We start from the raw sequence: 25,443 nt of genomic DNA, 5'->3' as shown, positions 1-25,443 counted from the left end.
CCGTCACAGAACTAAACAAACAAAGCAGAATAAAGCCAAAACGTCGATGGTTTGTAAAATTCTGGATTAAAACCACTTCATGGACCATTTGTCCTCAGCAGTCACTCACGGAGGTTTGTTTGTCTTTCCAGGGATGACGATCAGGAAGATGGCTTCTGCCAGCCGTACCGAGGGATCGCTTGTGCGCGCTTCATTGGGAACCGGACTATTTATGTGGACTCCCTCCAGATGCAGGGGGAGATTGAAAACCGAATCACAGGTAGGTCGCACAGCCCCCTCGGGGTACAGCAAGCGCCTTCTGTGCAGGGCCAACCTGTTCTTTCTCATCAATCTTATGAGAACATAGCCTGTCCTGTGAAAACAACCTCAATCTATTCTAAGGGTGGCACTTAGCAACCATCCACTATGCCCTGTTCCCAAAGTATCTTTCAGCACTACCACACCGGGAAGCAAACACAAGAGCTTTAAGGGACAGGCCCCACGTAAACTGCAGTTAGCAAGTGTAGATGTTTGGAATAAACACACGCACACACACGCGCGTGCGCACCCCAGCCAGGCTGGGTGTGTTGGGGGCACTGATATCACAGTCACACTCACTCTGCTTGAGAGCTTGCTCTACATTTCCTGCATGTTTGTGCCACCTGTGTGCCAAGGAAGTGAAGCAGCGCTCCTCAGTCTCTTCGGGAGTTTTCTGGCTGGCCGTGAGCTTTCAGCAGCCCAGCGTGGGCTCCATGGTGAGGGATTTTTACTAGAAGACGCTTTAGGAAGGAAATCTGTTAGTCTTGGACCCTACCACTGCCTTCCTTCCCAGACTCTGAAAGGGACCAGCAGCGTTGTGGGGGCGGGGCTTGAATGCTTTCTGTGGCGCTATTGGCCAGGCTTTGTATGAGAGTCAGGCATTGCTAGGAGGGGGCACGACAGAGCCCTGCCCTGGCAGTGGCTTGGGCTGGAATAAAGATCCAGGCAGGAAGACACCACTGCTGACGGGACCTCCTAACTTCAGCCGAGTTCACAGTCACAGCAGAGCCCCATGAGCTGTGTAAACTACATGGGTGAGGATCAGAGGCCGGTGGGAAGGCTCCCTGAACAGTTTGGTGCCCTTGCTGGAAGCATGGTTTAATGTCACCTTGTACAACAATGAAGCCTTGGGTTCAGTGACAAACGTGCCTCATGCTGTGACTTCGCACAGGCGGAGTCAATCTGATCCTGCAAGTCCAGAATCCAGTAGGCTTTGAGTCACAGAACCAACATGGCCCCTCGGTGGAGCCCCGGCTTTGCTGGTTCAGCACTCACAAGCTCATTCAGGCACAAATGCATTGAAAATGTGATATGGAACCACCTGAAGACCACGCGGGTGAGGCCCGTGCGAAACAGTGAATTTTGTGTTGAAGCCTAGGTTCCCTCCCTAAAGATCTCACTTCATGTGTGCACATGTTTTAGAATATGGACGTGTCCCTAAGCCCAAGGGTAGGGGATATGGAAGTACCTTCCCTGCCTAGAGCTGATTTGGGGTAAACAGCCCTCAAATGACACATTTGGAGTCCTGTGAACACAGCAGTGACATTGTGAACTGGCTCCCTGAGGAACTACTGGCTGTGCCTCTTAGCCCTTAGTTGCCTGGCACCAAGGCTGACTTTTCTGGCAGCAATCCCCTTCATTGCCAACTCTGTACTGGGGCGTTTATTCCTTAGTTAAACCAAATCCTGGACACATTGTCCTTGACCTCAGGTGCCCATACAAGGGTTGGGCCCACGATTTCCAGCCCCGGGGCTAGCCAGTCCCTGGGGCCACTCACATCCCACCCGTATTTTAGGTACTGGGTGAAAGTTCATCTCTTCATGTAGTCTCAACTAATCACTTTCTAGATCTAAGTCGCAAAGGATTGAAGGGCCAGCTGTCACTTTTATACATTAACTGAGAGTTGGCTGGAACCCAGACTCAACAGTTGCCTTTGGGGGTCTGGGCTTGTATCCTGCGACTAAATGTCTGACAGCAGCGCCACCTGCTGGTTATATCTGGTAGTGCACACCCAGAGTCCCTTCCTCTGGGTTTTTGAGGTGTTCACAGCTATCTGCAGAATCTGTAGGCAGAGGAACCTGGCTGCTTCAGTTCTCCACGTCTTACTGGATACCTAACCCCCACTCTGACTTTCCAGTCCTCCACACATTCTTTTTACTGCCTGGGCTGTCTGCCTGGGCCTCTCAGGGTGAGCCTGGGGTACCTAGAAGCCCCCCCCCCCCCCCCCCCCAGCTAGATCTCTTTCTTGCTATGTTCCTAAGCCCTCTAAGGTCAGGCCGTGTACAACCCCCTGCTGTAGAACCCACGCACAGACTAGATCCTCAGGAGATAAGCTCTGGAGCTGAGTGTGTGTGTGTGTGGGGGGGGGGGTGAGGCATGGTCTCCAGGGGCTGGAATGAGGTCGAGAAATGGTGTGTCCAGGGCTCAGGGTAGCCACAGGAGTGAGTGGGAGAGGGGCGGGGGGTCAGGTTGTAGAGCGGGCCATTGATGGTGCTAAGGTTGTGGTTTGAGCAGAGCATAGAGGTGCGGGGCGCTTAGAGTTGTGACTGTTAGTGTGTAGGGTGTGGGTCAGGGTTTCTCAGAAGTTGTGTGTCTGGAATAGGATAATGGGGGTGTAGGACAGTATCAGGTGGGCACCCAAGTCAGGGGTTGGGGCTCAGAGGAAAGGTTATCAGGGTGCCTGGAAACCCAGAGGAGAGGGCGGAATGTGAGCTGTCTTTGGTAGCAGTGAAGTTGAGGGGGTGGAGAGGATCAAGGACCAAGATTAGGGGCTTCAGGGTTTGTCTTCTGGTAAGAGTTGGGCTGAGGCGTGGGACAGGTTAGAGACTGATTGAAGACGGCATCTTGGGCTGGGGCGGGGCTTGAGCTGTCCACGGCTCACGCGTTTCTTTTCCTGCAGCTGCCTTCACCATGATCGGCACCTCCACGCAACTGTCAGACCAGTGTTCACAGTTTGCCATCCCATCCTTCTGCCACTTCGTCTTCCCTCTGTGCGACGCACGCTCCCGGGCGCCCAAGCCTCGGGAACTGTGCCGGGATGAATGTGAGGTGCTGGAGAACGACCTGTGCCGCCAGGAGTACACCATCGCCCGCTCCAACCCGCTCATCCTCATGCGGCTCCAGCTGCCCAAGTGCGAAGCGCTGCCCATGCCCGAGAGCCCGGATGCTGCGAACTGCATGCGCATCGGGATCCCGGCGGAGAGGCTGGGTCGCTGTGAGTGTCATCCTGAGGGTGCAGAGCTGAGCAAACACACCTCTAAGCTTCTTAAGGTCTCTGTGCCCTACTGAGCAGGGCCAGGTCGCTTGCCAGAGTGGACAGTGCAGTCTCAGGGAAGCCCTCTAGTGGCTGGGTGGTTAACCTGCGCCAGATTCTCACCTGAGCTGGACCCTTCCTTGCCTTGTCTGGGTCTGTCTCCTTGAACCTGGGATTTCCAAAGCCTTACTTCATACTCCAATCCATGTTGGGACCATTGGAGTGGCAGAGCCAGCCTCCTGGCTTGTTTAATGGGCTTCAGACTCTGGAGCCCCAGGGATTCCTAGCACTGGACAGCTTTCAAGAGCTCAGCAAGCCCCTAACATGCATCCCTGGAGAAGGAAATCTGGGACGATCAGCTTTCCTGGGTGCCTGCCCATGGAACATCTGATCTCAAAGATAGGGACTATTTCATTCTTCTGAGCCTGAGATCTGGGCATGGCCTCTTTGAATCTGCACAGGACAGAGGCACGTGCTCCATCTTCATTCCCTCCATGGCAGAATGCCACGTGGATCCCCCCATCTCCCCCGTGCCTGTGGGCTAGAGGTTTTAGTCAGCTCCACGAGCCCTGGCAGGTGGACAGAGGCCAGTCAGGGTAGGTTTAGCATGCTCTGTCAGGTTTAGCATGCTCTGAGGACTGCATGGGGTGTTTCTAGAACAGGTAGGGAGGGAGACCCAGGCCTGAGGCTTCTTTCCCGAAGACTCTAAGGATATCTGATCTCTGCGGTTCATCTGGGTGTTCCAGAAGTGGGCAACTCCTTATGCTACTAAGCTGGTGGAGATGGACAAAGCCTGAGTTAAGATTTAGATGTATCTTAGGATAGAGTTTGCAGTAAACACATGTGCAGCTTAACAGACACATCCCAGGTTCTAACGCCTGTATGGAGGCGGGGTGAAGTGTGTTCTCACGTGGAGCTGAGCCGGACTCTCTTTAGACAGCAAATGTGGCCTCTGAGGGGCACAGGACCAGGCCTGGGACTTGCCCTAGTTGCCTGTGCAGCTCCATTTTGCTTCTAGAACAGGCTGCTGTTGACATCAGCATCCTGGCCTGGGTGGTTGGATGTGGGGGCCTGGTGGGTCCCATAGGATTCAGTCCCTCTAATGCTACCCTTCAGGTCACATGTAAAACCCTTAGGTCTTTTGGGTTTCCTGCCAGAAGGCAGGGTGGCTCTGTTGTTCCTTTCTGAAAACCCTCAGGGCAGGAGGGCTCTGCATACAGGCTTGCCAGCGTCCCTGGATGCTCAGGCCGATAACTTTCTGTTTCTCTCAGACCACCAGTGCTACAACGGCTCTGGCGCCGATTACAGGGGGATGGCCAGTACCACCAAGTCAGGCCACCAGTGTCAGCCTTGGGCTCTGCAGCACCCCCACAGCCATCGCCTATCCAGCACGGAATTCCCTGAGCTGGGAGGAGGCCATGCCTACTGCCGGAACCCCGGGGGCCAGGTGGAAGGCCCGTGGTGCTTTACGCAGAATAAAAACGTACGCGTGGAACTGTGTGACGTACCCCCGTGTAGTATGTATTCTCTCTATATATACATATATATATATTTAAATGTCGACTGCTGAGTTTGCCTGTAATGGGAGTTTGTGTCTTGCTGGAGGGTGGGGGAGGAGCTCTTGTGTCCCATCTTACCACAGAAGCATTTGTTTTAAATAATATTGTAATAGCAGATTATCATGGGATGTTTTAAGCTAAGAAAAGTCTGACTGCTGTGCTGGGCATCCCTAATCTCACCTTCTAGTGGTGACTGCCGTGTATATTCTAGAACCTTCCTTCCACCAGGTCCCCGTGTGTGTGGTCCTGGACATTCGGTTTAGCGCCTGGATTCCCACATCAGCATTTCTAAGCTTGGTGGAAATAATTCTCCTTACCCCTTGTCCCGTTTCTTGGAGGTCTCTACGTCCCCCACAGTATCTGGTATATCATGAGTGGGCGAAGGCTGTTCAATGGCCAGTTTAAACCACCAGCTGTGTCTGAGTGCCCTGTCGATCTGAGTCACACATATCCACAGTCATATTTATCCATTACCGGTCTTCGGGGAGCTGGGGTCGCAGGGCATCTTACCTCTGAATAAGCATGTGTCCACTGCAGGAACATGCCTTGTGAGTGAAAATGTACGACGTCACATTCAAGTGAAATCTACTTCTGAGGGAAGGCGTTGCCTCTGTAAAGCTGAGAAGTGGGTTCACAAGGCATGCTGGGAAAACGCTGAAAGAGTAGGTCATGAGCGTGCTGGGTGTCAGGCATCCAAAGTGAGTGAAGACTTAAAAAGATGCCCATCAGGCTTTTGACAGTGATTTCCTCAGATCCACGGGGTGTCCAGGTAGGGGCCATTTTGCTGAGCAGCTATCTAAAGAAAAATTATAGATTACAGGACCAGGAACCATAGGTTATAGAAAGTTCTGTATTCCTGGGGCATTAACACAAGGCACTGCCTAAAGGATTACTGGTGATAGTCAGATACCAAGCACCTCTGGTGTATCATAGGAGGCTCTGGAGTGGCCAGGACAGTGTGCAGGGAATGGATGCAGCCAGAGGAGCCCACAGATCTGTCTGTTCTGACAGGGAAGAGACCAAAATAGCTTACTCTGCTCCAAAGCCAGCAACAAGCAGGGTAATACAGATGATGTAATTCTGTTTAAGATAATTTCACAGCTTGCCCTAGGAAAGTGCAGCTTCTGTATGCCTTAATAGTTACTCTGTAGGGCTGGAGAGATGGCTCAGGGGTTCAGAGCAGTGGCTGCTCTTCCAGAGCCCTGAGTTCAATCCCCAGGAACCACATAGTGGCTCACAACCATCTGTAGTGGAATCTGATGCCCTCTTCTGGCTTGCAGGTGTACATGGCAGACAGAGCACTCATACACCAAACAAACAAAATTAGAAAAAATACAAAATTAAAAAGTTACTCTATATAGCTGAAAGCACTCATGGGAAGGTGGGTGCCAGTCCAGCAGTATGACAGCCTTTGGTGACATGGGTCACTTTAGTGATGGCCTCCCTTTTCCCTGATATAATCTTTTCCCCCCCAGTAAGTGTGTGTTGTGTTGGTAACTTCTAAATGATGATGCTAAAACAAGTGAGCGTGTTACTGTGTAGGCAGGGCTCACATTTCCGCTCCTGGGGAGAGGGGTTCGAAAGCTCCCCGCTGCTTTAGTTTATTCTGCTGTGGTAACATACAATTAGCAAAAGCAACCGATGGAGGAGTGGGCTTATCTGACTTCTAACTCCATGTTAATCGATTATGGCAGGGAACTCAGGGCAGCAGGAACTTGAAGAAGCCATCATGTAACATCCGTCAGGAGCAGAGAGGGGTCCGAAAATGGATGCCAGGGCTCAGCTTGCATTCTCTGTCATATTCAGTCCGGGATTCCCAAGCTGGGAATGCCCACATCAGTGATCCTAATCAAGAGAGCCCCTTAATCCAGAGCTGTGGTCCTCAACCTTCCTAATGCCTCCGAACCTTTGATACAGTTTCCCATGTTGTGGTGACTCCCCAGCTGTCAGATTAGCTATGCTGCTATTTCATAACTGTAATTTTGCCCCTGTTATGGATTGTAATGTAAACACCTGTGTTTTCCAGTAGTCTTGGCTGACTCCTATGAAAGGGTCATTCAATCCCCAAAGGGGCCACAACCGTCAGGTGGAGTACCCACAGACAGTCCCTCTCAGGTGTTCCTGGAGGCTTGCAACCTAGGTATCTGCTTGGCAATACAAACCATCACACCCACCCCAGGCATCAAACACAACCAGAGTCTGTTTTCTCTGTCCCCGCCTCTCCTGACGTCTGGAACATTTAGTCTTGGTTCCTTTCTGGGGAAGTCATGCTGCCTGCATAGGAACAGACGTTCTTGTTTGTCATTTTGTTTTATTGTATGTTATCTTATTTTTGTCCCTCCCCAAGGTGATGCCAGAGTCATCTCTTTTGGATATACAGTCACTAGAAAGGGCTTGTTTGCCTTGTTTCCGCACGGGTGCTCATTGCTTGATGGTTAAAGAGTATCCACGTTTGGTGTCCTTATTGACGGGGCCCAAAGGGAAGGAGAAGCCTGTGGTTTCCTAGGCCCTCTAGAGAGCCCGCCTCCCATTCTTACAGGAGAGGTCAGCCTTAACTCCCCAGATCACACCAGCTATCCTTGAAGTTCAATGGCTTCAGTTACAATGGTGCATGGGGTGGAGAAGCCATCCAAGGACAGCCAGCCCTCTGCCATGCCCTGCCCAGGGTCTGTCAGTCCCCCACCTAACCCTTCTTGCTATCTGTCCTCAGTCTGTCTCCTTGTGTGCCCTTCTGCACCTTCCTGGAAGTTCCTTATATGGAGACAAAGCTCAGCTTTTCCTCGAGAAGGATGAAGGGGAAATCGGAAGGTCCTTGTCAGTTTAAACTCCTCTGCCCCTGTTTCCCATCTGTATTCCTTTTACATCAAAGGCACCAGTAATTGTTTTCCTGAAAGATATCATCATTATACAAAACTGTTAAAATGTATTAAGATGCTAAGTAGGGTTCTTACTCTTACTCTCTTATTCTTGCCCTCTTGCTCCCCCTCTTTCCCCATTCCCTTCCCCCTCTCTCCACATGCTCCTGGCCATGGCCGGCCTCTACTTTTTTCTCTTCTCTTCTCTTCTCTTCTCTTCTCTTCTCTTCTCTTCTCTTCTCTTCTCTTCTCTTCTCTTCTCTTCTCTTCTCTTCTCTTCTCTTCCTTCTCCTTGCCTTGCCTCCCCTCGCCTTCCCTCCCCTCTTCTTCCCTTCCCTTCCCTCCCCTTCCCTTCCCTTCTCCCTTCTTCCTTTCTTCTTCTTCTTCTTCTTCTTCTTCTTCTTCTTCTTCTTCTTCTTCTTCTTCTTCTTCTTCTTCTTCTTCTTCTTCTTCTTCTTCTTCTTCTTCTTCCTCTTCTTCTTCTTCTTCTTCTTCTTCTTCTTCTTCTTCTTCTTCTTCTTCTTCTTCTTCTTCTTCTTCTTCTTCTTCTTCTTCCTCTTCTTCTTCTTCTTCTTCTTCTTCTTCTTCTTCTTCTTCTTCTTCTTCTTCTTCTTCTTCTTCTTCTTCTTCTTCTTCTTCTTCTTCTTCCTCTTCTTCTTCTTCTTCTTCTTCTTCCTCTTCCTTTCTCTCTCTCTCTCTCTCTCTCTCTCTCTCTCTCTCTCTCTGCCCCTCCTCTACTACTCTCCTAACTCCCCTCCCCATGCCCTAAATAAACTCTATTCTGTACTATTAAAAAAAAAGATGTTAAATAGGAGAAAGGTTATCAAGGAGCCCTGGATCAAAACAAAAGAGACTGGAACATGGGAACAGTCAGCCACACTTGAATTCTTGAATTCTTTACCTGGTGGTGGGAGTGGTGGGGTGATGAGCTTGTAGTTGAAAAGAGAGTGCCTCCAAAAGCTCACAAGTCCCCTCTGTGGTACCCAGGTCCCCGAGATGGCAGCAAGATGGGGATTCTGTACATCCTGGTCCCCAGCATTGCCATCCCCCTGGTCATCGCTTGCCTGTTCTTCCTCGTCTGCATGTGCCGCAACAAACAGAAGGCTTCGGCCTCCACCCCACAGCGCCGGCAGCTGATGGCCTCGCCCAGCCAGGACATGGAGATGCCACTCATCAGCCAGCACAAACAGGTCCTCCAGCCCATAATGAGGCAGCTCTTTAGGGGATGGAGTGGGGGAGCAGGGATGGAATATCAGCCAGCACAAACAAGTCCTCCTGAGGGGCAGAGGGTGGTCTAGGAGGCAGCTCTGATAGGGTCCAGCTGAAGCACCGGGTCTCAGCAGGCAAGCATACATAGGCCCTCTTGTGTGGCCTAGCCTGAGCTTAGGGATTTCCTCCACATATTGAGTAGAGGAGAGGAGTGAGTCCTGATAAAAAAACAAAAGAGAGCAGACCAGGGAACAGTCATACTTTACATGGGGGCGGGAGGGGTAGAGGTGGGTAGCTTAGCATTGAAAACGGAGTGTAGCTTCTGCAGCTGTTTCTGTAAGGGAATGTGTATGACTGTAGAAGTCACTCCTGAGACTGGCCCTCCCCTGCACCTGCCCCAGGACCTTCCTTCCTTCCTAGCACCCCCACCTCCAGCTGCCCCAGTTTTGCCCTCAGGGTGACACACACACACACACACACACACACACACACACAAAACCCCGAGAATTCAGACTGCTCCACCATTTGAAGATTACCGTGCATTTTTGAGAGATTAGGGTTTTGGGTTTTTTTTTTTTTTTTTTGAGGCAGAGGTCGGCCTCACCAGGCCCCAGACATGCACACCTAGCTCATGACTAGCTTTGAGACCAGTGTTCTGTCTCGAAGGCTCTTGAGGTGCCAGGGACGGGGCCGCCTCATTCAACTCTTCAACCTTGAATTCCTGCTGCTTGCGGTGGGTTCGGATTGGCTTTTGAGGCGTGCAGGCACACAAGCCTTAGAGGCTGCAGATCGTCCACCCAGAAGGAGCAGGCAGGGCCCATGTCACTGGGTGTCCCTTGTATCCAAAGAATATCCAACTGATCATCTAGTGCAAAGGAAAGCCTTGGACTGGCTCCGTAGAACGCGGTGCTAGGCTCTGAAATGACCAAATTCCAACAGGCAGAGCGTTAAGGCCAGGGCACCTAGGGCCCATGGGAAAAACAGAGCATCCTGCTGTGGGGTGGAGCATGCTAGGAGAGGTGTGATGGGCAGCTCTGTAGGGTCCCTGGGTGATTCTAGGAAACTGGCTCCCGGCTTAGTCGTGTGTATGAATAGATGTAGGCACGTATATGCAACAGGCCTCTGTGGGGGCACGGAGGCGTGCTCACATTTTTGGAGAGACCGAACATGTAGTTGTATTAATTCTGGAGGGTTTCAGATGGGGATAGCCCCCACGGCATCGGAGCTATGGTATTAAAAGGGCTGCCAGGCAGACCAACTGTAGAGCAAACAGGACCAGCAAGGCCTTGCCAGCAACGATCCCAGCCACTCTGCTTTGGTACCACATTGACAGTTATATTTGACTTTTTCCTCCCGGCAGGCCAAACTCAAAGAGATCAGCTTGTCCACAGTGAGGTTCATGGAGGAGCTCGGGGAGGACCGGTTTGGCAAGGTCTACAAAGGCCACCTGTTCGGGCCTGCCCCAGGAGAACCCACCCAGGCCGTGGCCATCAAGACGCTGAAAGACAAGGCTGAGGGGCCCCTGCGGGAGGAGTTCCGGCAAGAGGCGATGCTCCGGGCCCGACTGCAGCACCCCAACATCGTCTGCCTCCTAGGCGTCGTGACCAAGGACCAACCCTTGAGCATGATCTTCAGCTACTGTTCCCATGGCGACCTCCATGAGTTCCTGGTCATGCGCTCGCCGCACTCCGATGTGGGCAGCACCGATGACGACCGCACCGTGAAGTCAGCCCTGGAGCCCCCGGACTTCGTGCACGTGGTGGCGCAGATCGCTGCGGGGATGGAGTTCCTGTCCAGCCACCACGTGGTCCATAAGGACCTGGCCACACGCAATGTGCTGGTGTACGACAAGCTGAACGTGAGGATCTCAGACTTGGGCCTCTTCCGTGAGGTATACTCCGCAGATTACTACAAACTCATGGGCAATTCACTGCTGCCCATCCGCTGGATGTCCCCCGAGGCCGTCATGTATGGAAAGTTCTCCATCGACTCTGACATCTGGTCCTACGGTGTGGTCCTCTGGGAGGTCTTTAGCTACGGCCTGCAGCCCTACTGTGGGTACTCCAACCAGGACGTGGTGGAGATGATCCGGAGCCGGCAGGTGCTGCCCTGTCCGGATGACTGCCCCGCCTGGGTCTATGCCCTCATGATTGAATGCTGGAATGAGTTCCCAAGCCGGAGGCCCCGCTTTAAGGACATCCACAGCCGGCTCCGGTCCTGGGGCAACCTATCCAACTATAATAGTTCCGCGCAGACCTCAGGAGCCAGCAACACCACACAGACCAGCTCCCTGAGCACCAGCCCTGTAAGCAATGTGAGCAATGCCCGCTATATGGCCCCCAAGCAGAAGGCCCAGCCCTTCCCACAGCCTCAGTTCATCCCCATGAAGGGTCAGATCAGACCCTTGGTGCCCCCGGCACAGCTGTACATCCCGGTGAACGGCTATCAGCCGGTACCGGCATACGGGGCCTACCTGCCCAACTTCTACCCAGTCCAGATCCCCATGCAGATGGCCCCACAGCAGGTGCCCCCTCAGATGGTCCCCAAGCCGAGCTCACACCACAGTGGCAGCGGCTCCACCAGCACTGGCTACGTCACCACGGCGCCCTCCAATACATCTGTGGCGGACAGGGCGGCCCTACTCTCTGAGGGCACCGAGGATGCACAGAACATCGCGGAAGACGTGGCCCAGAGCCCTGTGCAGGAAGCAGAGGAGGAGGAGGAGGGGTCTGTCCCTGAGACTGAACTCCTGGGAGACAATGACACGCTCCAGGTGACCGAGGCGGCTCATGTCCAGCTTGAAGCCTGAGGAATATAAGGGGCCTGGAGCACCAGCCCTGCTGTGACCAGATGGGGACCTCAAAATGGCTCTGTGAAGTCCCAAAGAGGGGCCCATCACCAGAGCCCAGGGACTGGCAGGCTGGTTTGAGCCTACCCACCTGAGACTGTGAGAGATTTTTTACTATCTCCTGCACCCTGTGCCCATAAAACTGCCGCTGCAGCGCCGACTTGGCTGGAGGCCATTTCAGACAGGGACCCTGGGCAGGGTCCCTGCAGCGTGACCACCTCAGAAACAGGACAGGGAGACCCCGCCTCTGTCTGCTTTATCCTGATGGTAGATGGGTAGTGAGCTAAGGATATTGGGCACAGAAACAGGCTACATCTTCACCGCCCTGCTTTATGGGCGGAGGGTTCAGAGACTGGGGGCGGAGGCATGGCCGCGACAGGCAGCAGAGAGGCACCTTGGAGCTTAGATGCTCCGTGAGCCCCCTGCTGGCGGAGGATGGAGAGAGTTTTTCTTTCTCTCTGTGGCCCCCTGCGAACGTGTTCTTTTTTAACAGCCAAAGGCCAGCAGGAGCTCGATGCTGCCATCTGCTGGAGTCCAAAGGACAGAGTTGCTTCTGAACACTTGGGAGTGCCTTGTATTAAAGAGAGAAAAAAAAGTGCCTTTACAAAAACCAGCACGATTTTGTATTTTTGTGAAGGGTTTTAATTATACTGCGTGTGTATTTTGCCTACTTTTCTGGAATTCAAAGGAAAAAATGTTTCCTGGGTTTAGAATGTTCAAAAGGAAGCAACGTTGTACAGAAAGCAGTATTGTTAATTTTTTAAAAAAAGAATCCTGTGCAGACCCTAAATGTAATTTATATGGTTTTCCGTGTGCCGTTTTCATGGAAGTGTTTTGATCCTGAATAATGACTTAGTAATTTAACTGTGTGTATTATCTCTGGGATACCATCACACTGCGGGTGTGTCTGCCTTCATTCTGCCACATGTGGTGAGGTCCTTCCATTTCAGAGTTCCCATGCCACACAGGCCACGGGAAAGCTGCGTGGCACAGGGTGTCAGTTCCTTTTGTAGACCCCGTGCCTGGTGTATCCAGTAAGTGAACGTTTGTTTGGAACTTCGGCAGGTGGGGGAGGATGTGTGGTCAAGGTGGACTCCTGCTGGATGAGGGAGCCCTTGGGAAGGGTTTGGGCTGAAGCTTGCTGTGAATTTACAGTATTGCTAGAACCAGTGGCTCCATGAGAAAGAAACAAAAGCAGAGGCAAGTGACAGAGACGACAGGCACCCTTTTCTCTCCAATTTGTATTGCTTTGTATGTATGGTTTCATGCATGTGTCTGTGTGTGTGTGTGCGCGCGCGCGCGCGTTCGCATGTGTGTGTGTATACATGTGTATGTGCAAGTGTGCTGTGAGCATGTGTGCCTGTGTTTGCACATGTGTGCATGTTTGTGTGCACACGCATATGTGTGCATGAGTGTATGTTTGCATCTGTGTGCATGTGTGTGCAAGTGTTTGCTTGTGTGTGTGTGTGTGTGTGTGTGTGTACCATGTATCATAGTGTGTGAGTGGAGTTTCATTTTCTACCATGCAGGCCCTAGGGATTAAACTCAGGTCATCAGGCTTGGCAACAAACACAACAGCCTGCTGAGCCATGTTGCCAGTTCCTACTGCCTGTTGGTTTTTTAAATCAATCTTTCCCTCCCTCCCTCCCTCCCTCCCTCCCTCCCTCCCTCCCTCCCTCCCTCCCTCCCTCCCTTCCCACATTATATCCACTTACTCTATCTTAGATTGGCATGTTAGTTGCACATATTTCCAGGGTGTTCAGTGTGATGTGCCCACCCACGTATAGAATACACACTGATTGATTGAATCCAGCCCTCTCTTAGGAATCTATTCCCCGCCCCCCCCCAACACACTGCTTTTCTGTACAGCCGTAAGCGAGGATTCGTCGCAGGTGATATGAAGATGGCCTTGGGTTTCTAGTCTGATACCTTTGGAAGTTCTAGAACCTGGAGCATCGATTTGCAGGGCCCTAGAGAGTGAGGCTTCTTCACTGCCCGAGGCTGCCCACACCCCTGCCCCATGTGCTGTGCAGCTGCCTGAGTCAAGGCTGTGGAGTGCTTGGTATCAGGGCACTGGGAGGTAGTGCCAGCCAAACAACCCCTGTGCCCAAGCCAAGGGACCTTTGCTTTGACAGGGCCTGGGGGCGTGCCTTTGCTCCAGTCCTCTACCCACATCCCACTCTCTTCAGAGATCTGTGTTGATGCTGTCTTTGGCCTCCATGCACGCAGTCTGACTAGGTGTTGCTGGCCCAGAATGCCTTTCCAACAAGAGTTAGGGGTGCAGTTGATGCTGCTCAAGGGATTTCATGCTGAGACACACTGAGGCAGAGAACCATTGGCCTCTTTGGACTCATTTCCAGGGTCCTTTCTTCTTGTTCTTTCTCCATAAATTCAGGCTTGACCTTGAATGAATTGGCACTGTGACCCCCACAGTGTCCCCAAAGTTGCCTAGCCACTTTTAGGGGAAAGAACTATCTTAGACAGAAACCACCTTCTAATAGCAAGTTCCCTGCTGTGACGTAGACATGCCTCATGCTAGGACATAGAACTGACCGTGCTTGACCCCTCCCAATTTTCCAGTCTCTTGATTAAGCATGGGATATCAGGTGCAGAGGCCATGGCCGAGGCCATCGTAACAAAAGCCAGAACTGTAAAAAGGGGAACCGCAGGGTTACTGTATTAGAAGTGGGTTGGAGCCTTCCCAAAGGAAAGACCAGCAGCGCTTTTGGCTGTGTTTGGCAGAGGTGTGGGGTCTTACGGGAGGAGGCTGGGGTCAGCAAGCCCTTCCTGTTCAGATTCTGGCATTCCAAGGCAAGTATAGAGTGGTGCCCTCTGGAACAAGGGTCTCATACTCTCCAGAGGAGTCCAGAGAGTTCTCTGCTGGCCTGCCCATGGGAGAGGGGCATGGGAAGACAGGGGAGGCCAGGGTGCCCTTGCTGGAATGCCAAGTACTGACTCCCACCCTGTTTTCCACTCACTCTGCTGTCCCAGAGTAGTACTGCTTAAATCCACCCACGCAGAGTGAACTATAATGTGAGTCCTGAAGTCAGAGCGGATGCTTCCCTCAGGGACGGAATAGCTGACTGGACTACAGACGAGGAGGTGCCTCTCAGCCAGTGTGGTCGGGATGTCGAGATTGGGGATGAAGGGTGTGGAGTTGACTTGAGGAGGATAGTGATGACTCCTGAAAGAGGAACTTGGTCTCATGTCTCACTTGTATACCTGGTGGTTTAACTGTTCTGCGGACACCCGAGGTGAAAATGGGAAATGGCTTTTCAAGCGTGTCTGTAACCGAGGAAGTCACCTCAGCCGACCGTGACTGACCACCAGGTACTAACGGTCGGCACTGCCAATACCTCGGGGATCTGGAAGCAGAAGTTCTGTAGAAACGTTGGCGGGTATTTCTGTCTCAGAGGGGGAGATGTATTTGGGGGGTTTCAAGAAGGTTAAATATAAACTGTTCATTTCCCCCCTCTAATTCTAATCATAAACTTGGGGTGAACCTCGAGGGGAGCTACCAACCTATGAAAGTTTCTGAGACTGAGAAATAGTGGTTTAGTTGGAATGCTCTAGAACCATGGACTATAGAGATAGGTGACTCAATTCAGGATAGCGCTATGGTGAGAGTGTGTGTGTGTGTGTGTGTGTGTGTGTGTGTGCGCGCGCGCGTGTGAAAGCTTTCACAGCTACAGAATAGCACCTGCATGGAACTGAATTCCAAATGAGCCCTGCAAAGCCACGAGTACTTTTCACACACCTTATATTTCGGAATAAGCCATCCTATTGAGACAGTATGTGCAAGCATTGCTTGTGTTTTTCTGTACTGATGTAAGGGCGTGACCACAGTCTAGGGGGCTGTTACCTACCTGGGGCCATCTCTTGTGCTCTATGGGACGGTGCTTCTGCAACACTTTGGAAACAGCTCACCGAACACTTTGGTGTTGGCGGTGTTGGGGACAGTTTGTAGGTTTACAAATGTGTTTCAGACAGACCTTATGAAAAGTATCCGTTCCTTGTGAGTGCGAATGAGAACTCACATTTAACGTTTAAAATCTCTTTGAAGCCACATAGTGAAAAGGAGGCTGTGGTGAAAAGATTGTCTGAAGCCCGGGCAAAGGAAGAAGACCACCATCTGAATAAACAAGGTATTTTGAGGTGAATTTTTAAATGGGGGCAGAGGTGCTGTCAGGGCAGGGGATCTCCATTGGTGTGGCTGTGCTGGCAGCCACAGCTAGATGGCATGTGCTTTCTAAGGCCTGCCCCCATCCCACCCACTTTCTCTTTTCCTCGTCTGCCAAGGTGGTGGAGACTTGAGTGTCTGAACTTAGCAAATGAGTCCCCTGTAAGGGACGCTGGAACGGACATAGTAATGCCCTGCTTAGGGAGAAACGTCTACATTTAGCATTCGTTAATCGCTGAGTCACATGTGACTTTCTGGCATCCAAGGATGGCATGGAGCATCGCCTCTCGGATTTCCCTTCACACTTCTCATGAGCTCATACCTTGTTACGTGGGGGGTGTTGAGTGTAGCTGTAGTGCTATTGCCTTTGCTCTGGTTTCAGCCTCGCTACCTAGCCCCCTCCCAGTTTCTCTTGAATCCATGGATAAAAGACACACACACACACACACACACACAGGTGTTCCTTTTGAATTTGCGTTCTTGGCACAATTGCTGGGAGGCGCTACTATCTCTCGCTTGGAAAAGCGTGCCCTTATCAATAATACTCTCAGCTCCGTACCTCCCATCTGCCCTAAACTTCAGCGGCTAGTCACATCTATCCCCTGCCAAACATCCATGACCACTGTCTGTAGTAGTGGCCACAGGTCTCAGCTCCTCCAGAGCCCTCACATGGCTGCTGGGTTCTCCCTCCAACACATGGCAAAAAATTCCTCCTCTCCTTCCTTGCATCTCCCTTTTCCTCCAGGGACCTGAAAGTCCCGCCTGTACCTTCCACCCAGCAGTTAGTCCATGGCTTTCTTTACAGACAGATCAAGAACCAATTGGTTGGCATCAGCACTACCCTTATATAGGGGTCTTCCTGGGTTTCTTTAGGCAAAAGTAAGTAAATAGTTGGTGTGCTATATATTGATTTCTTTTTGTGGTGACTTCCACATCAATTCTTTTCTGTCTTTTTTTCCCCCCACGGAGCAGTGAACCTTGCCTGTGGCCAGGGTCTGGAGTTGAGGTGACTTCTGGTTGGCTTAAATCATTACTCACTTGGATGGCTTCCCTTTGTGACTGCCATAAACATTTTGCTTAACCTGTACCTGCCTCCAACAGACCTGTAAGTGAGGCTGTGAGGCAAGGCAGTACTGGGATTGCCTTTGCTTGTGAAAGTGGGAACTGTCAGTGAGCCAGGCAAGCCAACCCTGTGGGAGTATGAAGGGTGCTTATTTCCCCAGCTTGTGAAGGAACTCAGCCCGTAGACACTGGTGTCCCCACCAGAGACACCAGTGCATGAAGCAGACTGGGGGTAGGCTCTTAGGCTGAGTCTGTGTCATAGCATACGAAGTCAGGCCAAATAAGCATGCTGTCTTGGCTCTACCACTCTTCCACGGGCTGGCCTTTAGTGAGAAAAATTTAGAAATATTAAATAAATTTGAAGCCATCCTTTGGGTATTTCAAAGCTCTAGGAACATCTGGAGAACCCAGATAAGGACCAAGCAAAAATGGTCATCTCTTTGAAACCTCAGAAGGCAACATCAATAAGTTGCTCACTTGGGTGGCTTCCCTCTGTGGTTGTCATAAACACTGTTCCTGTGGAGAATCTGTACCTGCCTCCCCTCACCACAACCACAGGCCCCTAAGGGTCTCAGAGCCCCTGGTCATGGACAAGATTCAATGCTCATGGGAAGGAAAAGGCAGAAAAGCATCGATAGGAAATATTACCATTAAAAGGAATAAATATAAGAATATACCAACTATGTATTTATCCCTTTCCCAGCGATAGCCCAGGCCTGTCTGTTCCCTGTGACCATTCAGTTGACATATGTCAGTATCAACTGGACACCTCCCTGTATGATATCCTCCAGGTCTAGATGGAAGTAGGGCATCTGGAAAGAGAAGGAGCCCCCATGGCTAGAGAGACTTAGAACAAGGGCAGCTGTCCACTTCTGCACAGGCTCAGGCTGCCCATGCATGCCTCTGTTACCCATGTTTGCCATATCTGTACTGAGCAGTCTTGCAGACTCTGCACACCACTATCAACAGGACCCTCTACATTCTTGTTGCTTCAGCTTGATGGGCCATGAACAAATTCCAGTGTTTAATGTAGGTTTTCTTCCCTAGGGTTGGCTTGTCTGTGTCTTGAGACCTTCTCTCTATGTCTTACTTCTGTTCTATGTAGGCTAGTTTTGAACTCTTCATCCTCCTGCCTCCACTTCTCAAGTGCTGGGATTGCATCATGGGCCACCATGCCTGACTCCACTGCCCTCTCCTTAGCATGGTGGGTCTTTACTGTAAAGAGTAAAGTTTCCTCTTTGGAGGAAAGCTAGCCTGATCTACTAGGAATGCAGAACCATAGGATTCTGTCAGTGTCCTGAGTTGAGAGGATTGATTGAAGAAAGAGTGTCACTCTGGGATATAACGAGGCTCTAAGGTAGCAAGGAGGCCCAGCCTCAATAGACTGAACTTCAAAGAGACAGCCATGGAAAAGCATATGTGTTGATTGTTACACAAAAGTTGTTATTTTGGGTACAAAAAGAATTCCTCATACCAAAGCCCCCAATCGAACCTATACATTTCCTGAACGAAAACATCATGGCCTTGCAACAGTAGACATTATTGTGCACGGTGTGCAGCGCTCAATAATACAAAACATTCCAGGCGTGCCAGAACCATCTTGTGACCAAATCCTGCAAAGTCTGCAAAGCTTCCTCAGAAAAATAACTCCATAGATAATAGAAAGCAACCACCCTTTTCTTTTTTTTTTTTTTTTTTTTTTTTTTTTTTTGGTTTTTCGAGACAGGGTTTCTCTGTATAACCCTGGCTGTCCTGGAGCTCACTTTGTAGACCAGGCTGGCCTCGAACTCAGAAATCCGCCTGCCTCTGCCTCCCGAGTGCTGGGATTAAAGGCGTGCGCCACCACGCCCGGCGCAACCACCCTTTTCTACAGTGGTTTCTTCCAGGTCAAAGTACTTCTAGAAAACAACTCTTCATTCTGATGTCTCCCCTATGTACAGGGAAAAACAATGATTTCATTCTGAATGTTTACCATAGATTCTCAGCTACAGGACTATGTTAAGAAAAAGACATTCATTTCGAGATGTAAACTAGCTCAAATTAGGCTCCAGAAGCCAAGAGACTGCACATACTGTTTGCCTGAAATATCTGCTACCATCCTTTGCTGCCTGACTCTCACTTGGAGCTGCTGGATAAAGCTCTTCCACTTAATAACGCAGAGGTAGAGTCACCCTGGGCACTGGATTAGCCAGCACCTGACTTTACAAGGTGGGAGGAGTCAGGCACTCTGCCTCCTGGAAAAGTCTCAGGCACTAACAAGGATACATTTGTCTAACCAAGTGATACTTGTAGCAAGCACTTCTGGGCCCCAGAATAGGATCTGCTCCTGCTCAGGACTTGTTATCCTCCATGGATGGCGTCATCCCCAGCTGTTCATTTTTAACCAAGTTTCCTGTACTGCAGCGTACATCTAACCCCCGGCCACTGTTAACACAGTACTCTTTGATTTTCGGTAAATGTGCAAAGTGCATGGCCTTCCCCACCACCTCACTTTAGAACGATTGGATCTGCTCGCCTCCTGTTGTTGGGTTTGTTTTGTGGACATTTCCTATCAGTGGAAGTCCAGGAAACATGAGGTTTTGCTTCTGTGTTCTTTCACTTGGCACTTTTTTTTTAAGTTCATGCTTCCCAGCTATTAGAAGCTCCATTCACTGCTGCATAGTGTTCTGTTGTGTGGGTATGTACCACCCTACCCCTTCTGTGTATAGTCATCATTGGTGTGTTTTTCTAGTTTGGGGCCAGAGAGATGGCTCAGTGGCAGGAGCTCTGGCTGATCTTTCAGAGAACCGGGGTTCAATTTTCCAGAAGCTTGAAACCACCCTCAGCTCCAGTTCCAGAGGATACAACTCCTTCTTCAGACCTCTGCACACACTCCATGTGCACGGTGCACAGACACACTTGCAGGCAAAACGCTCACATACATAAAAATAAACAAATATTTTTTAAAACTGGTGCTGCTCTGAATAATTGACCATGTTCACGGATGGGCATAAGTTTCCATCTGTCAAAAGATAAAATCACGGCAGATTTAGTATAAAGCCACATTTTGTTTCCATGTGGGCAACAGTGCATTGTGTAAATTAGAGTTTTCTGATGAGCCAAGTGGAGGAAGTTGGCTGCATGGGCAGAAAGGAGATTGAAGGCTTTGGAAATGGAACAAAAAAGGACTGCCTCCTTCCTTCTCAAGTCATTTTCTGAAGATGAAAGAAATGTAGGTTAAATCTGAGAGTTCTGGCTTGTTGATGAATGAGGGGCTTTAGCAGCGAATTAGTTTGGGTTGAGTTTATTGGACCTCACAGAGAAGTCCAAGCCAAGTCAACCAAAGCCTGCCAACTTTATATAGGAAATGTCTCAGGTAGACATCCTAGTAGAAATGCTGCCGAGCTATCTATCTATCTATCTATCTATCTATCTATCTATCTATCTATCTATCTAGGATTGGTCCTTATAAGAAGTATTGAAACCTCTTTCCATAGCAATGAACATCTTTACTGCTGTTTGCAATCAGCTTTTAAATCGTGAGTAACTGTCCTTGGGGATTCGGAATGAAAGCCAGCTACTGAAAAGAGTTTGGGAGTTGGGGGGTGGCTGGAGAGATGGCTCAGTGGTTAGAAGCTCTTGCTGCTCTTCCAGAGGACCTGAGTTCAATTCCCAGCACCCACACCAGGCAGCTCACAGCCTCAGAACTACCCATAACTACAGCTCCAAGAGATCAGGTTTCACACACACACACACACACACACACACACACACACACACACACACGCACATGCACACTTTACATCTTTACAAAAGCTTTTAAGAAAGAATTCTTTTGGGCTTACAGTTTCAGAGTGATAGTTCACAATGTTGGAAGAGCCACGGCAGCAGGCAGCTGGAGCAGGAAGCTGAGAGATCACATTTCTAAGGGCAAACAAGAAGTGGGGACAGATCATAAACTCCCAAAGCCTTCTCTTAGGGGTCTACTTCCTTCAGTAAGGCTCTACCTCCTTAAGATTAGCTAACTATCTTAGTTACTATTTGTAGTTTCTTTCGCTTAGTTTATATTGCTGTGAAAAGACAAAAGCAACTTATAAAAGAAAGCATTTAACTGGGGGGGCTTGATCATAGTTTCAGCAGATTAGTTCATCATCATCAAGGCAGGCAGGCAGGCAGGCAGGCAGGCAGGCAGGCAGGCAGGCAGGAATAGTGCTGGAGAAGGAACTGAGAACTTTATATCCTGATCCAGGAGGCAGAGAGAGAGAGAGAGACAGAGAGCAAGTCTGGGCCTAGTGTGGGCTTTTGAGACCTCCAACCTCCCCCCCTCCCCAGTGACACACCTCCTCCAAATCCTCCCAAAACAGTTTCACCAACTAGGGACCAAGCATTCAAATATATGAGTGGGGGAGGGGGGGGGCATTCTCATTCTAACCACCACAATGACTTTCTCAAGCAGCGCCACCAAGTGGGGACAGAATGTAAATGCAGGGACATTTTCAGTCAATCCATCACAGTAACTGTGACAGTAAACTCTTCATCATCGGGGAAACCATCAGCCTGTGATGTAAATGTGAGAACAGGGACAACAGAGCCTAATAGCAGTGCTAGAGACACGTGCATGGTTGGACTTGCAGCTAACAGCCAGTAGACCCTGGTCGATACTGACAGGGCTTAACAACTAAGGTTGGGAAACTCTTAGCCGAATTCCAAGGGGAGGCACTGCAACCAGAAGCCAAGTGTCCCTGCTCTGGTTAAATCCTCTCGGCCTGCTCGTCTGCTTGGCCTGCCATTATGTCCCACCCTTCACTGCAGTGGGGGGGCTTCTACTTGACGAGGAATCAGAGCTTGGTCTGACACCTAAGTGGAGCTCAAGAATGATGGATGGATAACTGGCAAGACGCCAAGAACCTCGCCGGCTAGCAGGTGGATAATCTCTAGTTCATTCTTCTCGTTTCAGTGTCTGTACTGCAGCCATTAAAATGAATGAGCTGAGTTTCGGAATACTGACACGAATTAATATCACTGCTGTCAACATTGACAGGGGCCCCATGGCATGTGACACAACTTAGACAAAAGTGACACAACCAGTGAGTCACAAGGACACGTTCACACAGCAAAGGAATGCACCCTCCACCGGCCCCACCCAGCGAAGAGTTGCCTTCCCTGCATGGGGAGGAAGGGAAGAGGTTACCAAGGGGCAGCTGGGGAATTCTACAGCTTCCGGTTTACATTCCTCATAATAAATAAATTCTAAACGCATCCAATACAATTTGGGGATATGTTAAATCGGATGGATACCATAACCATAATGAGGGCTTTGGAGGTGCTTTTTTTCTTAAAAAAAAAGGTTTATTTTTATGTATATGAGTACACTGTAGCTTCAGACACCCCAGAAGAGGGCATTGGATTCCATTACAGATGGTTGTGAGCCACCATGTGGTGGCTGGGAATTGAACTCAGGACCTCTAGAAGAGCAGTTGGTGCTCTTAACCACTGAGCCATCTCTCCAGCAGGGATGCTTTTCAATAGGGATATTTTGAATTTGAAGATAATAATGAAGCCAGAAGCTGACTTGGTGATATCTTCTTCTATTGCTTGACATCTCTTCCCCCTGCCACTCCCCAAGACAGTTTTTCTCTTTGTGTAGCCTTGGCTGTCCTGAAATTCTTGGCCATCCTGGAACGTACTCTTTAGACCAGTTTGGCCTCGAACCCACAGAGATCTGAATGCCTCTGCCTCCCAAGTACTACACCACCACTGCCTTGCTACACTTTTTTTTCCCCTGAGGCAGGGATGTTGGATCAGTTTATGCCAGGCTCTCTGCAATCATGAACCGAAGTAACCCAATGGGAAGCATACACTCTAGTTAATGGACTACCATGACCACAGGCAAGGCTGTGATTGGCCCAAAACCTCAGCCGTTTTGGCTGATTAGCTTAAAACAAAGATCTGTGATTAGCCACACATGTGGCTTCTGTTCGTCCTGCTCAGACCCACTCAAAAGAAGATGCTCTCCCATACTGCATGTCCTGGCACTTCATGCCAGGTCTAGCTAGCCCCTACCCCTACTACCTCCCATAGTAAAGGCTGACCCAGTAACTAGCAGAGGAGCCCAGTGTCTGCTCTATGCCCTGACCCCAAAGTTCTGGGGTTATAGATATACGCCATCTCATCAAGCTTCTATGTGGGTACTGGGGATCTAACATGGTGCTTGTAGACACTGTAACCCATGGAGACGTCATCCTTAGCCCTGCTCCTGGATCCTACCTAGCAATCCCATCCACCCGGCAGATCTCACTCCCAGGAGGAGGATGCACCTGTCCACCTGAGTGATCCCAGTGGTGTCTATTGTCCAAGCTCCTGTATGTCCCTCAAGTGCAGAACTCCCATTTGCTATCCAAATAGAGGCAGGGATGCTGAGACTAGGAGTGGCCAATTGCTAGAGGGGTTTAGGCAAGGGGTGGCCAGCTAAGGGTCCTTCTGAGCTCAATCCATTAGCTGGATGGAAAAATAATTGAACTTCCTGGAAGGCCCACTCAGACAGCGAAAGGAGCCATGCTTTAAGAGTTTAGAGTTTATGGGGCAGGATGGAGAAGCAGACCTTCTCTATACTAAAATATACTTAAACACACACATATATTTGTATAAACACATATATTATAGCAAACTATAATTACTGCTAAAACTTACATATGTTCATATACATATTTTCACGTATTCAGTAAGAAGATAAATTCCCTCCTAGCCATATTCATCACCATGACTTTTTAAAGGGTCATTTTCTGTAGTGGAAAAGGGTGACAGAAACGAGGTGAGGGACACAAATACAGCCCCAGAGTAAAAGCAGCAGAGATCATGAAGGTCCCTGGTGGATAGCAAGAGGGACAGATTGACAGGGAAGAGAGAGGCACCAGCCAGAGAGAGAACAAAGAACAAAAAAGGACCGACTTTATTGGAACAGGCAACTCCCATCAAAGGAATTGCAAGGACCGCGCCCACCCCATCCTCCCCGCCCTCCCCCCCCAGGTGGAAGGCCACCTGAAGACTCTGGGCCAGACTTTTAATAGGCTCCCCAGTCTTCTGGTCTCTTCCCTGGGAGGACTTGCTGTGGGGCTGATCCTCCTTTGGATAGTTCCCTCCCTCAGCTGCCCAGCTGGCTGTTAGCAGTTTGCAAGCCGATGTAACAGTTGTATCTAGGACAGGGGTCTGAAGTATCAGTAGATGATGAACAGGTCCAGGTCTGCAGAAGATTTCCAGCAAGGGTCTCAGTGCCAGAGCTGTAACGATGGCCCCCGTCAAGGGCCAAGGGTTCTGGAACTCAGGACCTGCACAGGGGCTGCCGTGTTCCAGGGCACCACTCGATGCTATTCCTGCCTGCCTGCTGCTGCTCACTGGGGTCAGATGCTGGGGGCTGGGAAGGTCGGCAGACAAAGTTTAAAAGATCTGCTTTTTTACCTAATTTTTGTTCACATGGAAGAGAAGAACCCTTGGCCAGCTAGCTACTGCTGAAGTGACCATCCTGGGTACTTTCTCAGCAATGGGAAACGAGCTAATGCGCTCAGGCGCTGAGGTAAACATTGTATGAATGCCTCTTTCTCAGCCATTAAAACAGCTGCTGTAGATGAGTGGTGTTGCTCTCCTGACAAGCAGAGGAGCCATACTTTAAGAGATTATTTTGGTTTTGGTTTTGGCTTTTCGAGACAGGGCTTCTCTGTGTAGCCCTGGCTGTCCTGGAACCCACTATGTAGATAAGGCTGGCCTCAAACTCAGAAATCCACCTGCCTCTGCCTCCTAAGTGCTGGGATTAAAGGTGTGCACCACCACTGCCAGGCCATGCTTTAAGAGTTTAGAGTTTATGGGGCGGAATGGAGATGCAAACCCTCTCTGCATAAAACAAGTTAAACAAATATATTTCTTTGCATAAACACCTATATTTACAAACTATATATTATTTATAAAACCTACATAGGTACATATGCATATTTACATGTATTTAGTAAGAGGACAAACTCCCTCCTAGCCATACTGATCTCTTCTCTTTAAAGGGTCATTTTCTGCATGTCCATGGTGTTCCGGGCTTCTCCAGTCCCCTGCGAGTACGTGTGTGAGCAGCAGGTGGCGCTAGAGTCCTCGCCACTGTCCGGTTGTATTTACTTTATGTCCAGTGAGTGTCCTTATCTGTTCTCAGGATCCACCCAGGTGGGTTCATTGAGCCAGACTCCCCATCTGTGGATTTGGAATGAAGAAAAGTGCCGAAAAAGAAACTAAAGGCTGACCAGCAATTTCCAAGCCTGATACAGGTGTGTGAAGGTCAACAGACAAGGTCCACCACAGGGACGGAATGTGTGCCCCTAACCGTACAAGACTGACTTTGCCTCCTGAATGCTAAGCATCCTCGTGCGGGAGGGAACATTGGACCGCTCGCAAGAGGCAGAAACAGGGCCCAGAGAGCAAAGCCTCTTCTAAAGAAACAGGAAGAC

At 50.1% G+C, this 25,443-nt stretch overlaps 1 protein-coding gene across 1 annotated transcript in view; it reads left to right on the top strand.

Moving 5' to 3' along the window:
• Ror2 (receptor tyrosine kinase-like orphan receptor 2) overlaps nt 1–12,606 on the top strand; it is a 176,808-nt gene extending 164,202 nt beyond the window's left edge. Inside the window, 5 exon segments of the mRNA NM_013846.4 lie at nt 132–259; nt 2,918–3,232; nt 4,543–4,788; nt 8,673–8,875; nt 10,255–12,606. Coding sequence (NP_038874.3) covers nt 132–259; nt 2,918–3,232; nt 4,543–4,788; nt 8,673–8,875; nt 10,255–11,703 — 2,341 coding nt within the window. The 3' untranslated portion in view covers nt 11,704–12,606.
• Nucleotides 12,607–25,443: the final 12,837 nt, after the last annotated feature.

The sequence above is a fragment of the Mus musculus genome, chromosome 13 (genome assembly GCF_000001635.26).
Source record: "Mus musculus strain C57BL/6J chromosome 13, GRCm38.p6 C57BL/6J".
Lineage (NCBI taxonomy): Eukaryota > Metazoa > Chordata > Mammalia > Rodentia > Muridae > Mus > Mus musculus.
This window is presented reverse-complemented; position numbering and strand designations above follow the sequence as displayed.